The sequence below is a fragment of the Bos indicus genome, chromosome 4 (genome assembly GCF_029378745.1).
Source record: "Bos indicus isolate NIAB-ARS_2022 breed Sahiwal x Tharparkar chromosome 4, NIAB-ARS_B.indTharparkar_mat_pri_1.0, whole genome shotgun sequence".
Lineage (NCBI taxonomy): Eukaryota > Metazoa > Chordata > Mammalia > Artiodactyla > Bovidae > Bos > Bos indicus.
In genome coordinates this window covers 43,932,835-43,954,718 of record NC_091763.1, presented here as the reverse complement: position 1 = coordinate 43,954,718, position 21,884 = coordinate 43,932,835, and the positions used below count along the sequence as shown (strand labels likewise).

The window sequence follows — 21,884 nt, the reverse complement described above, 5'->3', positions numbered from 1 at the left end:
ATTCTTGAAATGTACATTTTGTTAGAAAAGTAAAATTGTATTTAACTGATATATTATCAATCTTATCCCACCCCTTCCCCCTTATTTTTAGATCATTGTAATGGCCTGTCGTGAATTCGAGATGGGAAGGGTACGTATAACTGTTAACATTTAAAGTAATTGTAGAATTTTTTTTTTTATTACTTCATTTCTAGGGATATATATTCTTGGTCTTTTATTATATTCTTAGCCTTAGTTGTTAAAATAGTTAATTCTTCTCTTTTTTGTGTGTTCTGCTATTGCTTTCATTTTAACAAAAGGAGCCAAATCATCCCTAAACACATAAAATACTTTTATATTTTATAGGTACATTTTATGATATGTTTAAAGCAATAGAGTCTGTATTGTTACTTAGTAGTCTTCCAATATTTAATGGTGTTGTAAGTAGAACACTGCTTATGGACAATAAAAATGATTTAAAATAATTCTGATTAATTTACAGCTTGAAATTTCTAATTTCTGTCTGCCAATTACACTACATTTTTGTAATGGTATCTCCAAAATGAAGAGAAGAAAATTCCTTAATCTGAAATTTTTTAACATAGGTAAAAAACATGTACAAATGAAATTAGTATCAAAACCATTCTGATCTCCTGTAGAACTGATTCCTAAATCTTCAGTTTAAGCGTGAGCATCTATAAATGTGACAAATAAATTATCTGATAATTTGAAGTATCCTTATGCAAGTACTCTTGCCTGGAAAATCCCATGGACGGAGGAGCCTGGTAAGCTGCAGTCCATGGGGTCGCGAAGAGTCAGACACGACTGGGCGACTTCACTTTCACTTTTCACTTTCATGCATTGGAGAAGGAAATGCCAACCCACTCCAGTGTTCTTGCCTGGAGAATCCCGGGGACAGGGGAGCCTGATGGGCTGCCGTCCATGGGGTCGCACAGAGTTGGACACGACTGAAGCTACTTAGCAGCAGCATGCAAGTATAGTTCATTAATTGCATTATAGTTAAACTAAGAAATGATTTAAAAGTTGTAAAACTTCTTATTAAAATTTTCAGTCAAGGATACATTGCATAAAACAAGATACTCATCTTTCAGTTATGTGAAATATTATTATATATAAATCATTAGAAAGCCTTATTTTTACTAGTAATTTTGTCATTCCTCCCAACTACATCAGTTACCAGTAGTGGAAACATTAGCAATATTGGACAGAAAATGAACAGTGTAAGATTAATATACAGACTGAGATACTGTTAAGTAATTACCTGTTTAAATATTGTCAGTATGTACTTCGGTACCATTATTATTATTAGTTGTGTTCAGTTCAGTCGCCCAGTCGTGTCCGACTCTTTGCAACCCCATGAATTGCAGCACGCCAGGCCTCCCTGTCCATCACCAACTCCCGGAGTTCACTCAGACCCACATGCATTGAGTCGGTGATGCCATCCAGCCATCTCATCCTCTGTCGTCCCCTTCTCCTCCTGCCCCCAATCCCTCCCAGCATCAGAGTCTTTTCCAATGAGTCAACTCATCGCATGAGGTGGCCAAAGTCCTGGAGTTTCAACTTTAGCATCATTCCTTCCAAAGAAATCCCAGGGCTGATCTCCTTCAGAATGGACTGGTTGGATCTCCTTGCAGTCCGAGGGACTCTCAGGAGTCTTCTCCAACACCACAGTTCAAAAGCATCAATTCTTCCTCGCTCAGCTTTCTTCACAGTCCAACTCTCACATCCATACGTGACCACAGGAAAAACCATAGCCTTGACTAGACGGACCTTTGTTGGCAAAGTAATGTCTCTGCTTTTGAATATGCTATCTAGGTTGGTCATAAGTTTCCTTCCAAGGAGTCTTTTAATTTCATGGCTGCAGTCACCATCTGCAATGATTTTGGAGCCCCCAAAAATAAAGTCTGACACTGTTTCCCCATCTATTTGCCATGAAGTGATGGGACCAGATGCCATGATCTTTGTTTTCTGAATGTTGAGCTTTAAGCCAACTTCTTCACTCTCCACTTTCACTTTCATCAATAGGCTTTTTACTTCCTCTTCACTTTCTGCCATAAGGGTGGTATCATCTGCATATCTGAGGTTATTGATATTTCTCCCGGCAGTCTTGATTCCAGCTTGTGCTTCTTTCAGCCCAGCGTTTCTCATGATGTACTCTGCATGTAAGTTAAATAAGCAGGGTGACAGTATACAGCCTTGACGTACTCCTTTTCCTATTTGGAACCAGTCTGTTGTTCCATGTCCAGTTCTAACTGTTGCTTCCTGACCTGCATATAGGTTTCTCAAGAGGCTGGTCAGGTGGTCTGGTATTCCCATCTCTTTCAGAATTTTCCACAGTTTGTGGTGATCCACACAGTCAAAGGCTTTGGCATAGTCAATAAAGCAAAAATAGATCTTTTTCTGGAACTCTCTTGCTTTTTCAATGATCCAGTGGATGTTGGGGAGAAGGCAATGGCACCCCACTCCAGTACTGTTGCCTGGAAAATCCCATGGATGGAGGAGCCTGGTGGGCTGCAGTCCATGTGGTCACTAAGAGTCAGACACGACTCAGCGACTTCACTTTCACTTTCCACTTTCATGCATTGGAGAAGGAAATGGCAACCCACTCCAGTGTTCTTGCCTGGAGAATCCCATGGACGGAGAAGCCTGGTAGGCTGCAGTCCATGGGGTCGCACAGAGTTGGACACGACTGAAGCGACTTAGCAGCAGCAGCAGCAGCAGTGGATGTTGGCAATTTGATCTCTAGTTCCTCTGCCTTTTCTAAAACCAGCTTGAACATCTGGTAGTTCACGGTTCACGTATTACTGAAGCCTGGCTTGGAGAATTTTTTTTTTTTTAATTTTATTTTATTTTTAAACTTTACAATATTGTATTGGTTCTGCCATATATCGAAATGAATCCGCCACAGGCATACATATGTTCCCCATCCTGATCCCTCCTCCCTCCTCCCTCCCCATACCATCCCTCTGGGTCGTCCCAGTGCACCAGCCCCAAGCATCCAGTATTGTGCATCGAATCTGGACTGGCGACTCATTTCATGTATGATATTATACATATTTCAATGCCATTCTCCCAAATCATCCCACCCTCTCCCCCTCCCACAGAGTCCTGGCTTGGAGAATTTTGAGTATTACTTTACTAGCTGAGATGAGTGCAATTGTGCGGTAGTTTGAACATTCTTTGGCATTGCCTTTCTTTGGGATTGGAATGAAAACTGACCTTTTCCAGTCCTGTGGCCACTGCTGAGTTTTCCAAATTTGCTGGCACATGGAGTGCAGCATTTTCACAGCATCATCTTTCAGGATTTGAAATAGCTCACCTGGAATTCCATGACGAAATTTAAATTTCACCTTCCTAACTTTTTTTAAGTTACTTTTAAGATTTGGGATTTGTTTCTCTTCTTTCTGTTAATAAGCTCACATTGTGTATCAGTAATAATGCTTAAAAGATAAAGTTGTATTGAATGCTAAAACTTTTTGAACCTAATGATTTTTTGGATTCATAGTGTTTTGTTAGTTGGTTTTGTTGTTTTATCGGTCAAGGCTATGAATTCTTTTGATAATCTCCACTTTGACTTAGAGTGTGACCTAATGGAAAGAGCACAGGTAATGAAATCAAACAAACCTACACTTACTGGCATTTGGACATGGTGCAGTGAACTGCCCCCTCTGAGCTTCAGCTTCCTCATCTCTGAAACCAATGACAAATTACTATAGATTAAAGACCCTGATGCTGGGAAAGATTGAGGGCAGGAGGAGAAGGGGGTGACAGAGGATGAGATGGTTGGATGGCATCATCAACTCAATGAATATGAGTTTGAGCAAACTTTAGGAGATAGCAAAGGGCAGGGAAGCCTGTCTGTTGTGGTCCAAAGGGTCACAAAAGAGTTGGACACAACTTAGCAACTGAACAACAATAAAATTCACGTATTATGTTTAACACATACATTTTGGTATCAATTGTATCAGTAATTAGTTCATACCTGAAATATAAATACCAATATAAACTTTACTCAACATTGCTCTGAAGAGAGGCATGTTAAGTCACAAACTTTCAGTTCTTGCTAATCTCCTATAAACTTGTTTTCTGTTTCAAGATATTAAAGCTTTACTAAGTGAAAGACCAAGAAGAAAAACAAATAACCTTCAAAATAATTTATCATTTTCTATAAACTTCTACTAGGAAATTAAGTTTGTGACTTTAAGCCTTCTAAAATTTTAGTAGTATTTACTCTAAGTTAAAGTGACATACTAGGCAGTTCTACTTTTTGCCCTGAGAGCAGTATTGTCAACTTACAGTTAATTCCAGCCTATAGGTAACAGTTCCACTTACTGTATGTAGAACTATGAGGATTTAGTAAGAACTGATATATTTCCCACTGCTAAAATGTGTATTTTAAGCTAGATTGTCAGTTATAAAGACTTCAATTTTATTGGGTCTTACTGGCAAAATTACATTATTTCTTGTATCAGAATCACTGGGTCTTTTATGAAGTTAGGCTTTTATTCACTTACCTAAATTTTTAAAATAATGAGGCTTGATACTAGAAACCAATGTAAATGCATATTCTACACTATTTCTATACCTATGTATTATGGGAAAATAAGGATACTGTTTGATTATACCTTCTCTAATCTCAAATAAAAGTGAATAGTTTAATACATTATTCTTGTATAGTGAGTGAGTGAGTGAAGTCGCTCAGTCGTGTCTGACTCTTTGCCACCCCGTGGACTGTAGCCCACCAGGCTCCTCCATCCATGGGATGCTCCACGCAGGAATACTGGAGTGGGTTGCCATTTCCTTCTCCAGTTCTTGAATAGTGTTTTTTACCAACAGTAGAACATTTGAAATATACTCAAATTCCTTGAAACAATCATGTAAGATAAGTATTACCATCCCTGTTTTTATAGGTAAAGGAACTAAATGTAAACAAATGGTAAAATTGCTACCTGTGCCATTTTCTTATACTGAGTGGAGTGCTGTTTCCACTGTGCCACAGATTTTATACTTAATGAGAATTCAACTAGGTATTATAGATATTGTCATTTTAGAACCATTAAAACTCATATGCTAAATTTCTTACACTAAATTGAACAACTTCTTACACTAAATTTACCTCCTTGTGCTAGGCATTTAAAAAAAAAAAGCAATTTTTCTTTTCTAGAGGAGGATCTTTGGAGTCTGTATAACAAGCAGGTAGAAATGAACAGCTTATACACTTAGGTTAATAAAGTTCCTATTACTAATCTTGAAGAGCAATTAGTAGCCCACCTTTAAAGAGTTGGATAAATCTAAGCTCTTAGTCCCTGCCTACTGATGGCAGTTTGTTTTCTGGGAATGAAGAACAAGCGGAACACAAAATATTTGTAAAAGTTCAAATAAAACAAATTATCAGTTATTTACTAACCTCTTTTTGGACAACAGAAAAAATGTGAACGGTATTGGCCTTTGTTTGGAGAAGACCCTATAACATTTGCACCATTTAAAATTTCTTGTGTAAGTACCTATATTCATAAACATTATTTAATCAGGCAGTGGGTATGTCAGACTGATGAATAGTTAACTTATAATTGTGTTGAATCTTATGGGTTATATAAGCCAAGCACTCAGTGTTTTCATGTGAATCTATACTTAATTATAATAAACAAATATTAATAATGCTTGTTTTACAATGCTTTTTAAAATTTGACTATAATTGTTTTACAGTATTGTGTTGCATAGTGTATATAAATTAAGGAACTTTAAGAATGACTTTTCTTAAATGTATAATTTCCTTATTATGTTAATTCTGTCTTAGTCTTTGCATGTAAGTTGATTGTAAGTGTTACATATCTAAGAATAAACAAATAACTATGCTCTTATTCAACTAATGGGAAAGATCCTTGATGCTGAAGCATAGTTTATGATGTTAATCTTTCATAACCATGTTATTCTCCCCTTATAATTATATACAAAGATAGGTTTGAGAACCTCCATCCTAATAGCAGAGATTGACCCTTTATGGCAGAAAACTTGACATGAAACTTAAAATAGATACCTATTTGATGAGCTTTGGAAACGAATTAAATTCAAGTCCTAAAACTAACAAAGCATAAATCTGAGAAGATTAATTAAAAAATAAAAACAGTGAGGGGAAAAAGAAATAGTGAGCTTTAGAATAGAACCAACACTTTGCTTTGGATTACATATGATGGTGTCTTTTTATAATCACTTAAAATAATTTCCCCATATTAATCAGGGTTTTCCAGAGAACAGAAGCAGTAGAATGTGTATATACAGAAAAGAGATTTGTCAGAATTGACTCACGTGACTATGGAAGCTGGCAAGTCCAAAATCTGCAGTCAGGGTGGGCAAGCTGGAGATCCAGGAGGAGCTGATGCTTCGGTTTCAGGCTGAAGACCCACAGCCTGGAGACCGAGAGCCAATACTGCAATTCTAGTCTGAAGGTGGGAAGGCTGAGACCCAGACAAACTAACATTTCAGCTCCAGTCCAAAGACAGTCAGCTGTAGAACCACGAAGAGCCAGTGCTGAAAGCAGTCTCCTGGAGAATTCTCTCTTACTTGGAGGAGTCTGATCCTTTCGTTCTATTCATGGATTAACTGATTGGATGAGGGCCAACCACTCTACTCAAAATCTACTGATTTAAATGTTCATTTCACCCCAAAACTCCCTCACAGGAACACGAAGAATAACGTATGACTGAGAATCAGAGCACACCGTGGCCAAGCCAAATTGACAAATAAAATTGACCATTGCATTACCCATCTCAAAACTGTTTTTTATTTTGTTTTCCATGGTTAAATGAAATATAATTTCTGTGATCTTACTCGTCATTGCTGTATTCAAGAAGTCCTTAATTTTATGACTTATTTGTATTTAGGACTTCTGAATTCCTCTGATGCTACCAGGAATTTAGTGCTTTCTAGGTTGATTAAGATAAGGACTCAAACTGTGTTCCACAGTCTTCCTTTATAATGCAGTGTGATTGTTAGAATCTTAACTTTAACTCATAATTATAACAGCCTGCATTTAATGTATAGTCAATTCTCTAAAGTCCTGGTTAGAATTAACTGTGGATTAAATATTTAAAAAATTAAAATCCTACTGCATTTCATATTATTTGCAATGAGTAAAAAACAGTATATAACCATATTGTACTTCTGTGATGGAACACTTCCTAACCCCACCCCTACCTACCACCCCCACCCCCACCACCAGTTTAGAGAGTATTCTACAGTATTAAATACCTGGACAGTTCAGGAAATCTAGTTCTATGCAATGTGGTTATGTTGAAAATTTGTAAATTTAAATGTACTAACTGTAATGAATGTCACAGTTTAGGTGACAGCATATAGTGATTAATGGTCAACAACAAAACAAAATTTTAACAGGCAGGGATCAGGAATAGTAAACAATTTATCATAATCAATAGAGAAAAGTAGGAAATAGTTTGAAATTTGGGAAAAGATGAATTGATTTGAGGATTGGTTTTTCAATTGCACTAATGAGTAATTTTTAAAAGTCCTGTTAATAAAAAGTTTGATTTGATCAATAAGAGCTGGTTTGATTTGTCAGTGATGGGTTGCTTGCTGAAGCAGCAGAATTTTTCTTTTCAAAATTTCAAAATGGAAGTAATTTGTATGTCATGTGATTGTTTCAGAGAACTCAGGATTTGTTATCACTGTTGTAAAACACAAATCAAATGTATGAATAGAAAGCAAGGTAGTGAAAATAACCATAGTAAGTGATTTGACTCGACTTGGCAATCACAGTGTTTAAGACTGAGAGTATTAGAAGCTCTCTCGATTTGGGGATGGGAAAGAGGGTAGAGTGTTGGTGAGGAGTGAGGGCCTGGCTAGCCGGAGCTCAGAAGCATGTTGCTGCTTACAGCCACTTCGATCAGCACTGTCCATGGGTCAGTCTAGCCCACTGCCTGTTTTGTGAGTGAAGTTTTATTGATGTACAGCCTTGCCCACTAATTTACATATTTGCCTATCACAGCACAACAGAGACTTCACGGCCTACAAAGTCAAAAATATTTATCTCACCTTTTATAGGTGAGCAAACATTATCTTGGACCAGTGTTTTCATTTATTCTGTGTTTTAAAAACATAACTTTCCCCCTAATGTTATTTAAAAAGTTCAAAATAAATTATTATGGTTTATAACATTAAAGCCGGAATAATGTTGATTTTTTTTTAATTAGTAAAGCAGCATATCTGTTGCTCTTGACAATTGATGTCCTCACCTATCTGTAGTTTTAGTTAAAAAAGGCAAAAATAAGTTTACTTAGTGACAAATTGATGAAGAGTCTTCATTCTAATACACTGACAAATAACAGTAAGAGACTTTTAAAGTGACTATTTTGTCATCAACCAAAATAATAATTTGGGATTTTCTGAATGCATCTTTTTCCTTACCCATTTGGCATCCATTTAACTCAGAGTTTAAGTGTTAGGTAGAGAAAAATCAAGCTTAATAGATAAAATGATTGAAGGAGTTTGTAGTATTTAGGAGTGACGTTTTGTTTGTAGGTGTTATTTCTGTTACATGATTCTGGTGATGGTTGTCACCTTGCAAGTATTTTGTTGGATGATCCACTCCTAGCTTAGTAATTGGTTGACAGACACTTCTGTTTAAAAAACTTCTAAATAAAACTTAAATAACCAAATTGATGACTTTTGGAATGGTTGTTTTTATAATGATTAGACATACCTAGAATTTTAAAGGTAATTTCATATTGTAAGAAATTATTGTTTTGGCATGTAAATATTTTTGTTTTAATGTTCTCACTGACTCACAAGTGTTTCTCTTTATTTAGGAAGCTGAACAAGCAAGAACAGACTACTTCATTAGGACACTCTTACTTGAATTTCAAAATGTAAGTATTTTCCATTTAGAGATAGTTTCTAAGAATATGTACCCTAAAGAGACGATATGTGTAAACAGTATACTATCTTATCTTACATTAGTTAAGGAGATGTATTTTTTGTTGTTGTTATGTAGTGTAACAAAGAAGAAAATCAGATGTAATATTTTATTATCTTAAGCCTTATATTTAAAGTAATATAAACTTTAACTCACTTAGAATCTTTCCCTAAGTTAAATTTACACTATGGAATAACTGGTTTCTTTGCTGTAGATATTTTTCCTCTATTGCAATAAACAGATTAGGTTATTATTTACATAATTATTACCCACTTTTACTAGTTTACAATGTTTTAGACAGCGACAAACCACCATTAAAGCTAGTCTTCGGACTTCTGTGGTGGTCCAGTGGTTAAGAATTTGTCTGCCAGTGCAAGGGATCCCTGGTCCCAGAAGATCCCATGTGCCTTGAGGAAACTAAGCCCATGTGCCACGACTACTGAGCCTACTTGTCTAGAGCCTGTGCTCTGCAACAAGAGAAGCTACCACAATGAGAAGCTGTTGAACAACAACGAAGAGTAGCCCCCATTCACCACAACTATGGCACCCAACTCCAGTACTCTTGCCTGGAAAATCCCATGGACGGAGGAGCCTGGTAGGCTGCAGTCCATGGGGTTGCTAAGAGTCGGACACGACTGAGCGACTTCACTTTCACTTTTCACTTTCATGCATTGGAGAAGGAAATGGCACCCCACTCCAGTGTTCTTGCCTGGAGAATCCCAGGGACGGGGGAGCCTGGTGGGCTGCCGTCTATGGGATCGCACAGAGTCGGACACGACTAAAGCGACTTAGCAGCAGCAGAGAAAGCCTGTGTGCAGCAATGAAGACACAGTGCATTCAAAAATTAAAAAAAAAAAAAAAAAAAGCTAAGTCTTCATTTAGATATATCTTATTTTCACTTGAGGCCTGTGACTTCAACAGAACTATATAAAATGAAGTTTCTTCAGGAATGAATAAAAAATCTGATGGATATGAGAGAAGGCCTATCAGTTCTTCCTCAGTCTTAAATTTAAATCACTTTAAAGTAAATAACCAAAATAAATAAGTAAAAAATAAAGTAAATAAGCTTGGCCATAAAGCTTACCATTTCTTCTTCAACCAGTGCATTTATAAACATACTTAATTCCTTCCTGATGATAAGTAGACATGGTTCCAGTAGTTGTAGCAACCCTTCTCCCGACTAATCATTTCCCTTTAGTTGACTCAATTATTATCACTTTGGTTGCTATTTTTTAATCTGTACTACTAATAATAGGTACTTTATGGAATTTCAGTAGTATATCAGGCATTTCAGTCCTCCTAACTTGTATAGTGGTAGATACTGTTTTCTCCATTGCCCACTGATGAAGATAGAGTCTTTGAGAAATTAGGTAACTTACCTAAAGTTATTCAGTAAATGACAGAAGTAGAATTTGAATACAGTTTTGCCTGAATGCCAAGCAGTGCTTTTTCTGCTTAACACCTAGAATAGCCATTCTTCAGGTTCTTAAAAATTACAGAAGTTTCCAAAGAGCTCTTGTTTATGTGGGTTATATCTTTTATTATTTACTATATTTGAAATGAAAACTGAGTTTTTTTTTTTTAATACACAAGCAGACATTGCACAAGCTCTCAAAGTGATGACATCATCTTAAGTCTTGTAGCCTTGAGAAGACTGCTGTACACTGATGAGAGAATGAGAGTGGAAATGGCAAATAACACCTTAGTATTATTATAGCGTGAAATAACGTGAAAGCTATTTCACAAACCCCTTGAAAGGGTAGGGAGATGGATGGCAGCCTGCACCATAATTTGAGTAGGTTTGGGTTCGGAAATTTTCATTTCTAATTTTCTTTTTCATTTAAATAGTCTACTAGCCTTCTAACTGTAATGGATTCTAAAACAATGCTTATGGTATATTGCTTATCCATTTACTACTGTAGATTAACTATATAGTATTCTGGTTAAAGTGCAGGTTTTGGAAGTAAGACTGCCTGCTTTCAGACCCCATACTGTCATTTGCTATGAAACATTACGCAGGTTATTCTTTCTGTCTCAATTTCCTTACCTATAAAATTAGGATAGTACTAACAGTACCTTCCCCATCGTATTACATGCAGGATTAAGAAAAGGTATGTGATAAATGTAGGCTATCTTTTTTTTTTTTAACAAAGTGCTGAATATGACATACATATCTTAGAAATGGCAGCAAAGTGAAATGTGCAGCTTTTCTGTGTGGTTTAAAATTTGTAACTGTATTTTCATATGATTGAATTTCTGTTATTCTTCAAGGAATCTCGTAGGCTATATCAGTTTCATTATGTGAACTGGCCAGACCATGATGTTCCTTCATCATTTGATTCTATTCTGGACATGATAAGCTTAATGAGGAAATACCAGGAACATGAAGATGTGCCTATTTGTATTCATTGCAGGTACAAAAGAATTTTCTAAATATTTAATTAAATATTTTTCAGTATAGATGGCATTATAATGTGGGTAATGTATAGCATTTTGAAACATAAGTTTGGAATTTCATTAGATTGGTCATTATATGGGTTTCTAAATAGTAAAAGTGACTTGAATCCTGAGGCAGTTTTCCTTCTCTTAATTTTTTATTTTACATTAGATCCTTCCAAAAGACTTAAAATCATAGTACTTATTTCATAAAATAGCAATTTATTTTTTAAGTGACTTATACCTGTATTCACATTTGTTATAAAAAGTAAATGAAATTTTTTGGACTCAGAGGTTAATTAACTCAGGTTAATTCAATAGTTAAAAGATATTAGTGGAGTTATATTTAAAATGGATAGCCAACAGGGGCCTACTCTATAGCACAGGGAACTCTGCTCCATGTTATGTGGCAGCATGGATGGGAGGGGAGTTTGGGGAAGAACAGATGGCTGAGTCTCTTTGCTTTCCACCTGAAACTGTCACCTCATTGTTAATTGACTCGAATATAAAAAATAAAAAGTTAAAAAAAAACATTAGTGGTGATGGAGCACCAAAGATAGTTTACTTAGCCAGTTGGTTGGATTGTAATGCCTGTATTAGTGAAGTGAAAGGGCTACTTTTTCTTTATGAACCAGAAAGGTGACCTGCTGATGTAGACGTGGGAATCAGTTAGCAACCTGCTTAATTAAAATGATTTTTCTTTAGTTCGTCTGTGATTAGCTGAGTCTAAGTAGTTAACTGGTTTAAAAGAGAAGGGTCTGTTTAATTGTAGAATTATAAGATAAATTGCTTTGGCTTGACTTCTTTACACGTTAACTGAAATTATTTCCTGTTGTATTCATATTGTCCAGCCAATGTATATAGGTCATAAACCCAATTTGATGTGAAGATTTTCTTTTAATAAAATAAAGTTGATCATTTAATGTTTTTGAACAACCAAAATATTATGTTAACTGTAATGTTTCATTGATATAGTCTCTGTCTTTGTAATATCACACTTTTAACCACCAAGTTTTACATATATATCATTTAGCTCTAGTAAACCCTTAACACTAAAATTTTATAAGTGTTTTGATGTGTGGAATTGACAAATAAATCAGTGATTTAAAATTAATATTATTGATGTCTATTGTTAAGAGCTTTTTAGAAAACCATACTAAATTGCTTATAAGGTACTGTATCATGGATTCTTAGATTACATGATATTTCTAAAAGTTTCAAAATACATATGAAAGTGCTGCCCAAATTTTTTTCCGCCTAAAATTATTAAAGATGTCAGTAACATCTTTTTACTCATAGTGATTTCCAGCCTTTGGGTGCATTTGCCTCCCTCTAGCTGAAAACTAGTTACTTCAAAGTATTTTTGTCATGTTTTAAAATAACTAACTTTGATATTTTATTTTACATTCTTTAGGTTCTGTTCTTCAGAAGATTAGAAAGCATTAGTGGCCTTTCTTTAGTGTAACTGCTCATGTTCAAACCAGTTTCTGGGGCTTGTTAATCTTCACCTTTCCTGTACCTTTTGCAGATTGAAATGATATAGATTTCTTCCTCTACCAGAGCTATCTAGAACATAGTATAAATTTATCTCTGCAAGGTGTTTTGTTAGCTAGACAAGGTTTCACAAGGTAGACAGACTTTCAGAGTGAAGGCTTCTAGGTATTACTTTTGCAAGTTCCTTAAATTAAAGGAAAACAATATATAAATCATAATGTTAAGGATCTTTGCCCTGCACACATCTTAAGTTGTAGTTTACTTACTAAGTAAGTAGAATTTTATCAGCTTTCTTAAATGATTTTTTGCTTCTGAGTATTAACATATTTATCCACATTTATCTTATAGTTCTTTTATTACAAAAATCAAATTGTTTTTTCAAATTTTATATCCATAGTGCAGGCTGTGGAAGAACGGGTGCCATTTGTGCCATAGATTATACGTGGAATTTACTAAAAGCTGGGGTAAGAATTTTTATATAGTGTTATATCTAATTCATCTGTTATGATTTTTAAACTTATGACTAATTGCAGTAAATTATACCATATGTTTTGTTATACATGTTACTACTTTTTTAGAAGTAGCTTTGCTATGTAAGAGATAAAGGCAGTGAAAGGTATAAATGATGCATATTAGCTTGAGGGTAATACACTGGGCAGCAAAATAAACATATTGTCACTCATTTGTTCTGAATGAATTTATACCTACATTAGACATGTACGCTCTGCATTGACTTTTCCAAATACTGCACCTCTGTTGCCTTTTATATTTATCTATGTATAAATATAATCAATTCAGTGAATATTTATGTCTAACTGGAAACATTATATAGTATAGGGTTAAGAATGCTGACTGGAGCTAGACCTCCAAGGTTAAAATTCTTGGCTCTGTCATTTACTAGTTGTGGGATCTTGGTCGAATTACTTGATCTCATTGTACCATAATTTCTTTATTTGGAAGTGGGAATCATAACATTAATAATTGAAGAATTAAGTAAGTTCTTAAGAAACTTGTAAAGTTCATCACTACTATGTGGCAGGTAGCAAGTGTTCCATTTACTGTTAGTTTTTATTATAATCCTTGTTGTTATTGTTGCTACTACTTCTGTTTCCAAAAAATTGGTTTTGATACCATGGAGGATATAAAGAAATAGCCTTCATTACAGATTTAAAAAGCATAAGTCTCCTTATTATATGTAGATTTGGTTTATTTGCTGGTTCTATAGTACATTCATTTTCTATGAATTAGGAAGTTTTATTCTTCATAGCTTTATAGTTTCTATGAATATGTCAATCTGTTATATAAAATATGAACAATAAAATATTTATTTTCTTTTCCTTCTTCCTTTTATTCATTTTCCTTTTTTTTCTCTGCCTTTCTATTTTGTACTTTTGCATAAGGAATATTTAAATTTTCAATAGTTTTTCAAAAAGCCTGCTGTTAAATTTTATTTTTGTATTCCCCCATTCTAATCATTTCCTGATACTCATATGAAATGAATAAAATGTAAGTGGCTTTGTAACACATTTTAACATAAAAATCAGGGATTAAAATCCGGGCGGGAAGCATTTGGATGAATACAAGCAGGCAAACATCTTGTCATTTCAGAAGGGTTGTGTATCTTGAATATAGTCCCCATTTGATTGAGTTTAACATAACAACTATACTCTTAAGGCTTAGGTTAGGAATTGATATAAAAATATTTTGATATATGTCAAGACTCCTAAGCAGTGAACCTAGAAATCACATTTTAACTTTTCTATCTCTTTTATCTCTCCAAAATATTCTTGCTGATGACCAAGTTCTAATAATTCTGCCTCAGCAATATGTCTCAAATCCATTGGTTTTTCTTTTTGGAATGCTTCAGTAAACCTCCACCAGTTTCTCCCCTTTTCACTCTTTTATTTTCCCTGCTACAAAAGTTACCCAGATATTAGATCTGCTCATGTCTATATTTCTGCTCATGTCTACAATTGCCTATTGTAGTAGTTAAAATACCAGGTGTAGAAACTAATTCTGTAGGATTCACAATCAGTCTCCAGAGATGTAGCTGTCTTAACTGGTCCTTATAGAGACAGCCAAGAAAACACTAGCCTATAGAATGAATTCAAACTCTATCATGTTTGTATTCTGACAAGTAGCCTTATCTTTTCTCTTTTGAACAGCTCTCCTTCTTTCAGTCTTTTAGTCGGTTTTATCTACATCAAACTTCTCTATTCCCCAAATAGATTATACATTCTATCTGCCATGTTTGTGTATATTTCTTTAATTTTTCACTCACATACCAATCAGTGTTGGTCACAGCATATTTACTCCAACTGTACTGCAACCATACGTTGGCTGGACATTTATCTGTCTCCGTATCTGGCTCACTAACTTGACTGCTGAGAGTCAAGATTAGTTCTTGGCTCTAGACAGTCACTGATACATGATAGGTAGTGCTTAATAAATGTTTTTAGTTATCCAGCTATATATAACGTCTGTATGAAAAGTTGAGCACTGTTACACTGTTTTTCTGAATGGTTGTCCAGAGTTCATGTATTAAATTCTTTGTTTTAGAAAATACCAGAAGAATTTAATGTTTTTAACTTAATACAAGAAATGAGAACACAGAGGCATTCTGCAGTACAAACTAAGGTATGTTTTTCTGTTTCACTTTATGAAGTGTATTTTTATAATTGCCTTCACTTTTTAATGTCTTTTCCCTTGTTTATCACTTCATCTCCTTAATAGGAGCAATATGAGCTTGTTCATAGAGCTATCGCCCAACTGTTTGAAAAACAGCTACAACTGTATGAAATTCATGGCACCCAGAAAATTACTGATGGAGTGGTAGGTGTTCTTTGCATATTAATTTTAGAAAATTTACTTTTTACCAAGATGTGACATTTAGCTTTTTAATTTTCATCCTGTGTTTTATCTAATAATAAATATCTGTTAGTTATTAGTTTTATTTGTTATTTTTAAATTCCTTTTCTTCTCCCTAGTTCAATCTCTCCTGTGATGAATAATTTAATGACTCTAATAAAAGTTAAATAATATTCTAAATAAAATATATTTATGAATTTAGATCTTTAAAATTATATAATTCAATATCATTTCAAGTATAGATTACTTTTAACAAATTAACTGCATTTTTGTCTCCCCTTCCATCCAACCAAAGTAAGTCTAAGTTGATTCTTCATGAATTTTATTTTGGTTTTGGTCATCATGATATACAGTTTTGTCATTATTTTGTATGTGCTTTTTAATTAAGTAGAATTATAAGACCACGATTATGTCCCTTTGGGGCTTTAGTTGTCATTTTAGTGTTAAAAGATTTTATTGACAAAAGTACTGTTTTCTCACAGTGCTCTCTTTCTGCCTTTTAAAAAAGTACTCCTCTTACTTCCTCTCTATAATTATTCTATCCTTGAAGGTATTGGGCTATTTTTTGGAGTGTTTTTGGATAAATTTCTTTACATCTTTATTATTGAACCTAAGTTAACTGTCACTTGATAAACTAATTTAGCTCCAATAACTTAAATAAAATGAAGATATTACTGGCAACATTTATAACCTTTGTTTTAATTTTTTTCCCCTTTTATGTGGTTTTGGCAATTTCCGAGACTATTTGTTTGAAATATCTTGGTGTTATGAGAGATTAGTTAACCAAATGCATATTACCTCAATGTGTGAAGTAATATTGACCCATGGATTTCGGGGATAGTGTATTTCCTTTATTAGACATGTGATAGTTTCAGATTTTTAAGATTGATATATGTGACCTTATTATTATTTCCTTCATCAACAAAGGAATCATTGTGCAACTATGCCTCATATATTATCACATCTGTTTTATCTTTAGTTTAATTAAAGCCTGTTATAGCCTGTGCTCAACATAGCCAAATATTTTATAATATAGAGTAGAATGTCTGTATATTACTGCGTATAATTTTACCTAACTTGAGACTCCTTTAAATTTACAAAAACTAAGTAGGCTACATTCTTCTTTAAACTTTATTTGAAAAATATTTTTGTTTTTTTCCGTAAATGCAATATTAATTTCAAGGTTAAAGTTTTTGAATTTCAGAGTTCCTTATTCCTAGAAACAAAAATATTTTTAATGTATAGAAATTATTTACATTAATTTTTGTTGAGATATAATTAACATGTAGCATTACTTTCAGGTGTACACCACTGTGATTCAACATTTGCATATATTGTGAAATTATCACTATAATAAGTCTAGTTAATATCCATCATCATACATAGTTAACAGAATTTTTTTCTTGTGGTTAGAACTGTTAATATGTATTCTCTTATGTGCTAAGTCATTTTAGTGGTGTCTGACTCTGTGTGACCCTTTGGATTGTAGCCTGCTAGGCTCCTCTATCCATGGGATTCTCCAGGCAAGAATACTGGAGTGGCTTGCCATGCCCTTCTCCAGAGGATCTTTCTGTCCCAGGGTGAACCCATGTCTCTTATGTCTCCTGCACTGGCAGGCAGATACTTTACTACTGGCACCACCTGGGAAGCCCATTTACTCTTAGGAACCTTCAAATATAAAATACAGTATTATTAATTATAGTCACCAAACTGTATATTATATCCCGTGACTGACTTACAAGAGGAAATTTGCAAACTTTGACCCTGTTTCACTCACTTTGGGTCTACCACTGACACCACCTCTGTTTTCTGTATCTTTGGGTTTGGTTTTTTGTTTTCTTTTTCCACATATGAGATCATACGCTATTTGTCTTTTCTCTGACTTAATTCACTTGGTATAATGCCCTCAAGTTCCATTCATGTTGTTGCAAATGGCAAGATTTCATTCTTTTTTAAGACCAAATGATATTCCATTTGTGTGTGTGTGTATGTGTGTATCTTCAACTTAGTGTTTTGTTTTCTTCAGATAAATATATGGAAGGAAGTGCAATTGCTGGATCATATGGTAGTTCTATTCTTAATTTTTTGAGGAACGTCTGTGCTGTTTTATATAATGGCTGCATCAGTTTGCATTCCCACCAACAGTACACAAAGGTTCCCTTTTGTTTTTTCCTTGTCTTTTTGATAATTGCCATTTTGACAGGTATGAGGTCTTAGTATGGTTTTGATTTTCATCTTCCTTAAGATTAGTGATGTTGAGCACCTTTTCACATACCTGTTGGCCATCCTCGTGTCTTCTTTGGAAAAAATATCTTTTCAAATCTTCCCCCATTTTTTAATTGACTTGTTTGTGGGGTTTTTTTTTTTTTTTTTTTTTGCTACAGTGTTATGTGAGTTCCTTAAATTTTTTAAGGTATTAACCCCTTATCAGATACATGGTTTGCAAATATTGTTTCCCATTTGGTAGGTCGCCTTTTCATTTTCCTGATTGTTTGCTTTGCTATCCAGAAGCTTTTTAGTTTGATATAATCCCACTTGCTTAACTTTGCTTTTGTTGCCTTTGCTAGGAAAAAAAAATACAGTGTTCAGTGTTGTATTTTTTCAAGCTTTTAACTGTATTTAAGTTATCTCCAGAAAATATGTGATAAATATTGCTTTATTTTCATCTTTGTTTTTCTCATTACCTGATTTTTCTTTAGATTTTATTCCTGAAATTAAACTTCCTTTTTACTATCCTGAACTCCACATTACAAGTATAATTTTGTTATAGTTTCTGCCTAGTAGCTCAAAGGTTTACAAATCCCCAAGGAATACAAGAAAAATCATACATAATATGAGATTAGGTGAAATACCATACAATAGAAATAGTAGTTATTTCAGTCCTAGTCTCTCATCTCATTGCCTGGTTATATAGGAGACACATACTACATGCTTGCAACTTTAACGTCTGTTAAAGCTGACAGGGTGACTGCTGAATTTGCCATTGAACAGGTGGGTTTTCCTATTTTTCAAGAGGGAAAAATAATTTTCTATAGAATCCATTCTAAGAAAGCTTTGCCAAAGGTTGTATACCATAATGTCTGGAACTATATTTTTCAGTGGATGAATGGATAAAAAACTGGAAAGACAAGTGGGTAGAAGATAAGATAGCTTATCATTTTAGATAATTTTTTAATGTTTTCCTCTTAAGAAATCTTGTTTTCTAGGTACTTTAAAATATAAATGACCTGTTTTTTAAACATGTTTATATATGGTTGGAAGCCACAAATCCCAGTCGGAGAAATGTGGGATCTAAAAAATTGGGGGAAATTATCTTAGAATTGTATGATGAGTAAAATGATTTGAAATATATTACTTATGTTTTTGAACCTATGCTCTGAGAAATAATCATAAATCTCCATTTATTATTTCTCTAACTACTTAATATGGAAGTTGAGGAATTAAAAAAAAAACTTAAAGCTCTATGTTCTGGAATTATTTTTGTAGAGATTTTAGTTTGAAATGCTAGTCAACAATATGACTCTTTAATAAATAGTATTTGTTAGAGATACTTAAAACTACAACTAAGATCACTTCCAAGAGTAGGAGATCTAAAGAGAAAGTTTATTTTCAGATTCAGTAGCATGGACTTGGGATATAGAAATACCTCAGTAAGCAAGTATCTCTAAGGTGTGCACACATGCCTTTTTTCTTGTATGTAAAAGCTACTACCATCAGTTGATGCCAGAATTTTCGGTTTTAGGATTATTGAGTAACAACAGTGTTGTTAACAATTATTGTTAATTTGTGTTAGGATCCTTGTTATGTTTATGTTGTACATTTTAGGAGAGATATTATTGAATTCTGAATTTTTTCCTCACATTTTTTTTAAGCACCTTGTTTTAGTATTTATTTTGTCCTGCACCTGATAATACATCCTTGCTGCTGCTGCTAAGTCACTTCAGTCGTGTCCGACTCTGTGGGACCCCAGAGACGGCAGCCCATTAGGCTTCCCCTTCCTGGGATTCTCCAGGCAAGAACACTGAAGTGGTTTGCCATTTCCTTCTCCAATACATCCTTAGTTCAGTTCAGTTCAGTCGCTCAGTCATGTCCAACTCTTTGCGACCCCATGGACTGCAGCATGCCAGGCCTCCCTGTCCATCACCAGCTCCCGGAGTTTGCTCAAACTCATGTCTATCAAGTTGGTGATGCCATCCAACCATCTCATCCTATGTTGTCCCCTTCTCCTGCCTTCAATCTTTCCCAGCATCAGAGTCTTTCCAGTGAGTCGGTTCTTCTCATCAGGTGGCCAAAGTATTGGAGTTTCAGCTTCAGCATCAGTCCTTCTAATTCAAGACTGATTTCCTTTAGGATGGACTGGTTGGATCTCCTTCAGTCAAAGGGACTCTCAAGAGTCTTCTCCAACACTACAGTTCAAAAGCATCAATTGTTTAGCACTCAGCTTTCTTTATAACCCAACTCTCACATCCATACATGACTTACTGGAAAAACCATAGCCTTGACTAGACAGACCTTTGTTGGCAAAGTAATATCTTTGCTTTTTAATACACTGTCTATGTTGGTCATAGCTTTTGTTCCAAGGAGCAAGCGTCTTTTAATTTCATGGCTGCAGTGATTTTGGAGCCCAAAAAAATAAAGTCTCACTGTTTCCACTGTCTCCCCATCTATTTGCCATGAAACAATGGGACTGAATGCCATGATCTTGGTTTTCTGAATGTTGAATTTTAAGCCAACTTTTTCACTCTCCTCTTTCAGTTTCATCAAGAGGCTCTTTAGTTTTTCTATTTCTGCCATAAGAGTGGTGTCATCCTTAAGTATTTATTAGGTTTGAATTTTTTTTTTTTTTTGTGGCCCTTGATACAGTTCTGCTATGTGGAAATATTAATACATAAAATAACTCTAGTGAAATGGGTGAAGGTGGTCAGAAGTTTTTTAAAAAGTAATTTTAGTAATCTCTGTTTGAAACAAACAATACACTAGAACCTAATCTCTGGTAGATTCTTTAATTTCTAAAATACCTTTCAACTTCAAAAGTTGGTGATTGTTTTAACTGGTAATAAAAGCAGCCAAAGAGAGCAGTATACATTAGGACAAATGTGGCGACAAAAGGTGTATATATAAGAGGATCAGGAGATATAAAAGTACAGCAAACATTATTGTAGGTAAAAACTAGGAGTCCAAGAACATTGTTCCATTCTTAAGTCCAGTGAGTAGGAGGTTTTGTTCTTGCAGTGTGGGCAGTGGCTCTCTTGAGTTGCATTTCTGCATTGCCATATGGATTCCTTTAATTATTGGAAATTCAACATGCTCAAAATCTGACCTCCCCTAGAAGGTCTTTTCCTCTTTTGTGCGTTTTTCTCAATGGCACTTTTTCACCCAGAATAAGGAGTCTTTAATGACACCTTCTTTCCTTTGTCACATATAGTCATTTGCCTGCAAATACCCTTACTTTATCTTCCTGTTCCAGTCCCACATGTTCTATACCTTGTGCCTCTGTTCTCCTTGTCAATGTCTTATCCACCTTTTAATGCCATTCTGCGTGGTACATTCATATTTTCAACTTCTTATTATTTTCCCAACTATATCCTTAATATTCTCATCTATAACATTTCCTTTCTCTGATTTCCTAGCTTCAGTGTACAGATTTTACCACTTCATGATTTACTGCCCTTTGACTTTTTTCTTGGATGGTTATACAATTCTTGAAGTTAGGGGCCATGTCCTTTGCATTCTTGTATCCTTTCCAGTGCTTGCTGTTCTAAAATTGAAAATGCGCTGAGAACGTACGGTTGGTGTGTTTGTGTGTGTGTGTGTTTGGTATTTGGCAGCAAAACCTGACTTGACACGACATGAGGCTATTTATGTTTTAATTATTACAAATTGCCATGTTTTTGTAGGTTAGAAACAGTTATTTAACCTACTTAGTGAGAATATTTATATAGATTTTGGTACAAAAATATTAGAGTATTATTGTGGGTGTATGACTGTTTAATAGAAATAATAAGCAAATGAATCACTACCATATTAGAGGAATCTTTATGATGCAGAATCTAAATTCTGGTGATAGTCGAGGATCTAAAAGTGTGGTAATGAAAAGTCATGATTTACTTGAAGCAAAACCAGTTTATACTCATTGTATAGGTGTACAAGTCCTAAT

The 21,884-nt window shown here is 34.6% G+C and overlaps 1 protein-coding gene across 3 annotated transcripts in view; it reads left to right on the top strand.

Moving 5' to 3' along the window:
• The window catches only part of PTPN12 (protein tyrosine phosphatase non-receptor type 12), a 91,314-nt gene that overhangs the window by 53,165 nt on the left and 16,265 nt on the right, over positions 1-21,884 (top strand). For all 3 annotated transcript variants that reach the window (XM_019958618.2, XM_070787230.1, XM_070787229.1), the window contains 7 exons: positions 92-130; positions 5,425-5,496; positions 8,823-8,882; positions 11,201-11,343; positions 13,257-13,323; positions 15,419-15,496; positions 15,593-15,691. In XM_019958618.2, the coding sequence (XP_019814177.2) occupies positions 92-130; positions 5,425-5,496; positions 8,823-8,882; positions 11,201-11,343; positions 13,257-13,323; positions 15,419-15,496; positions 15,593-15,691 (558 nt within the window). The remainder of the gene's footprint in view (positions 1-91; positions 131-5,424; positions 5,497-8,822; positions 8,883-11,200; positions 11,344-13,256; positions 13,324-15,418; positions 15,497-15,592; positions 15,692-21,884) is intronic.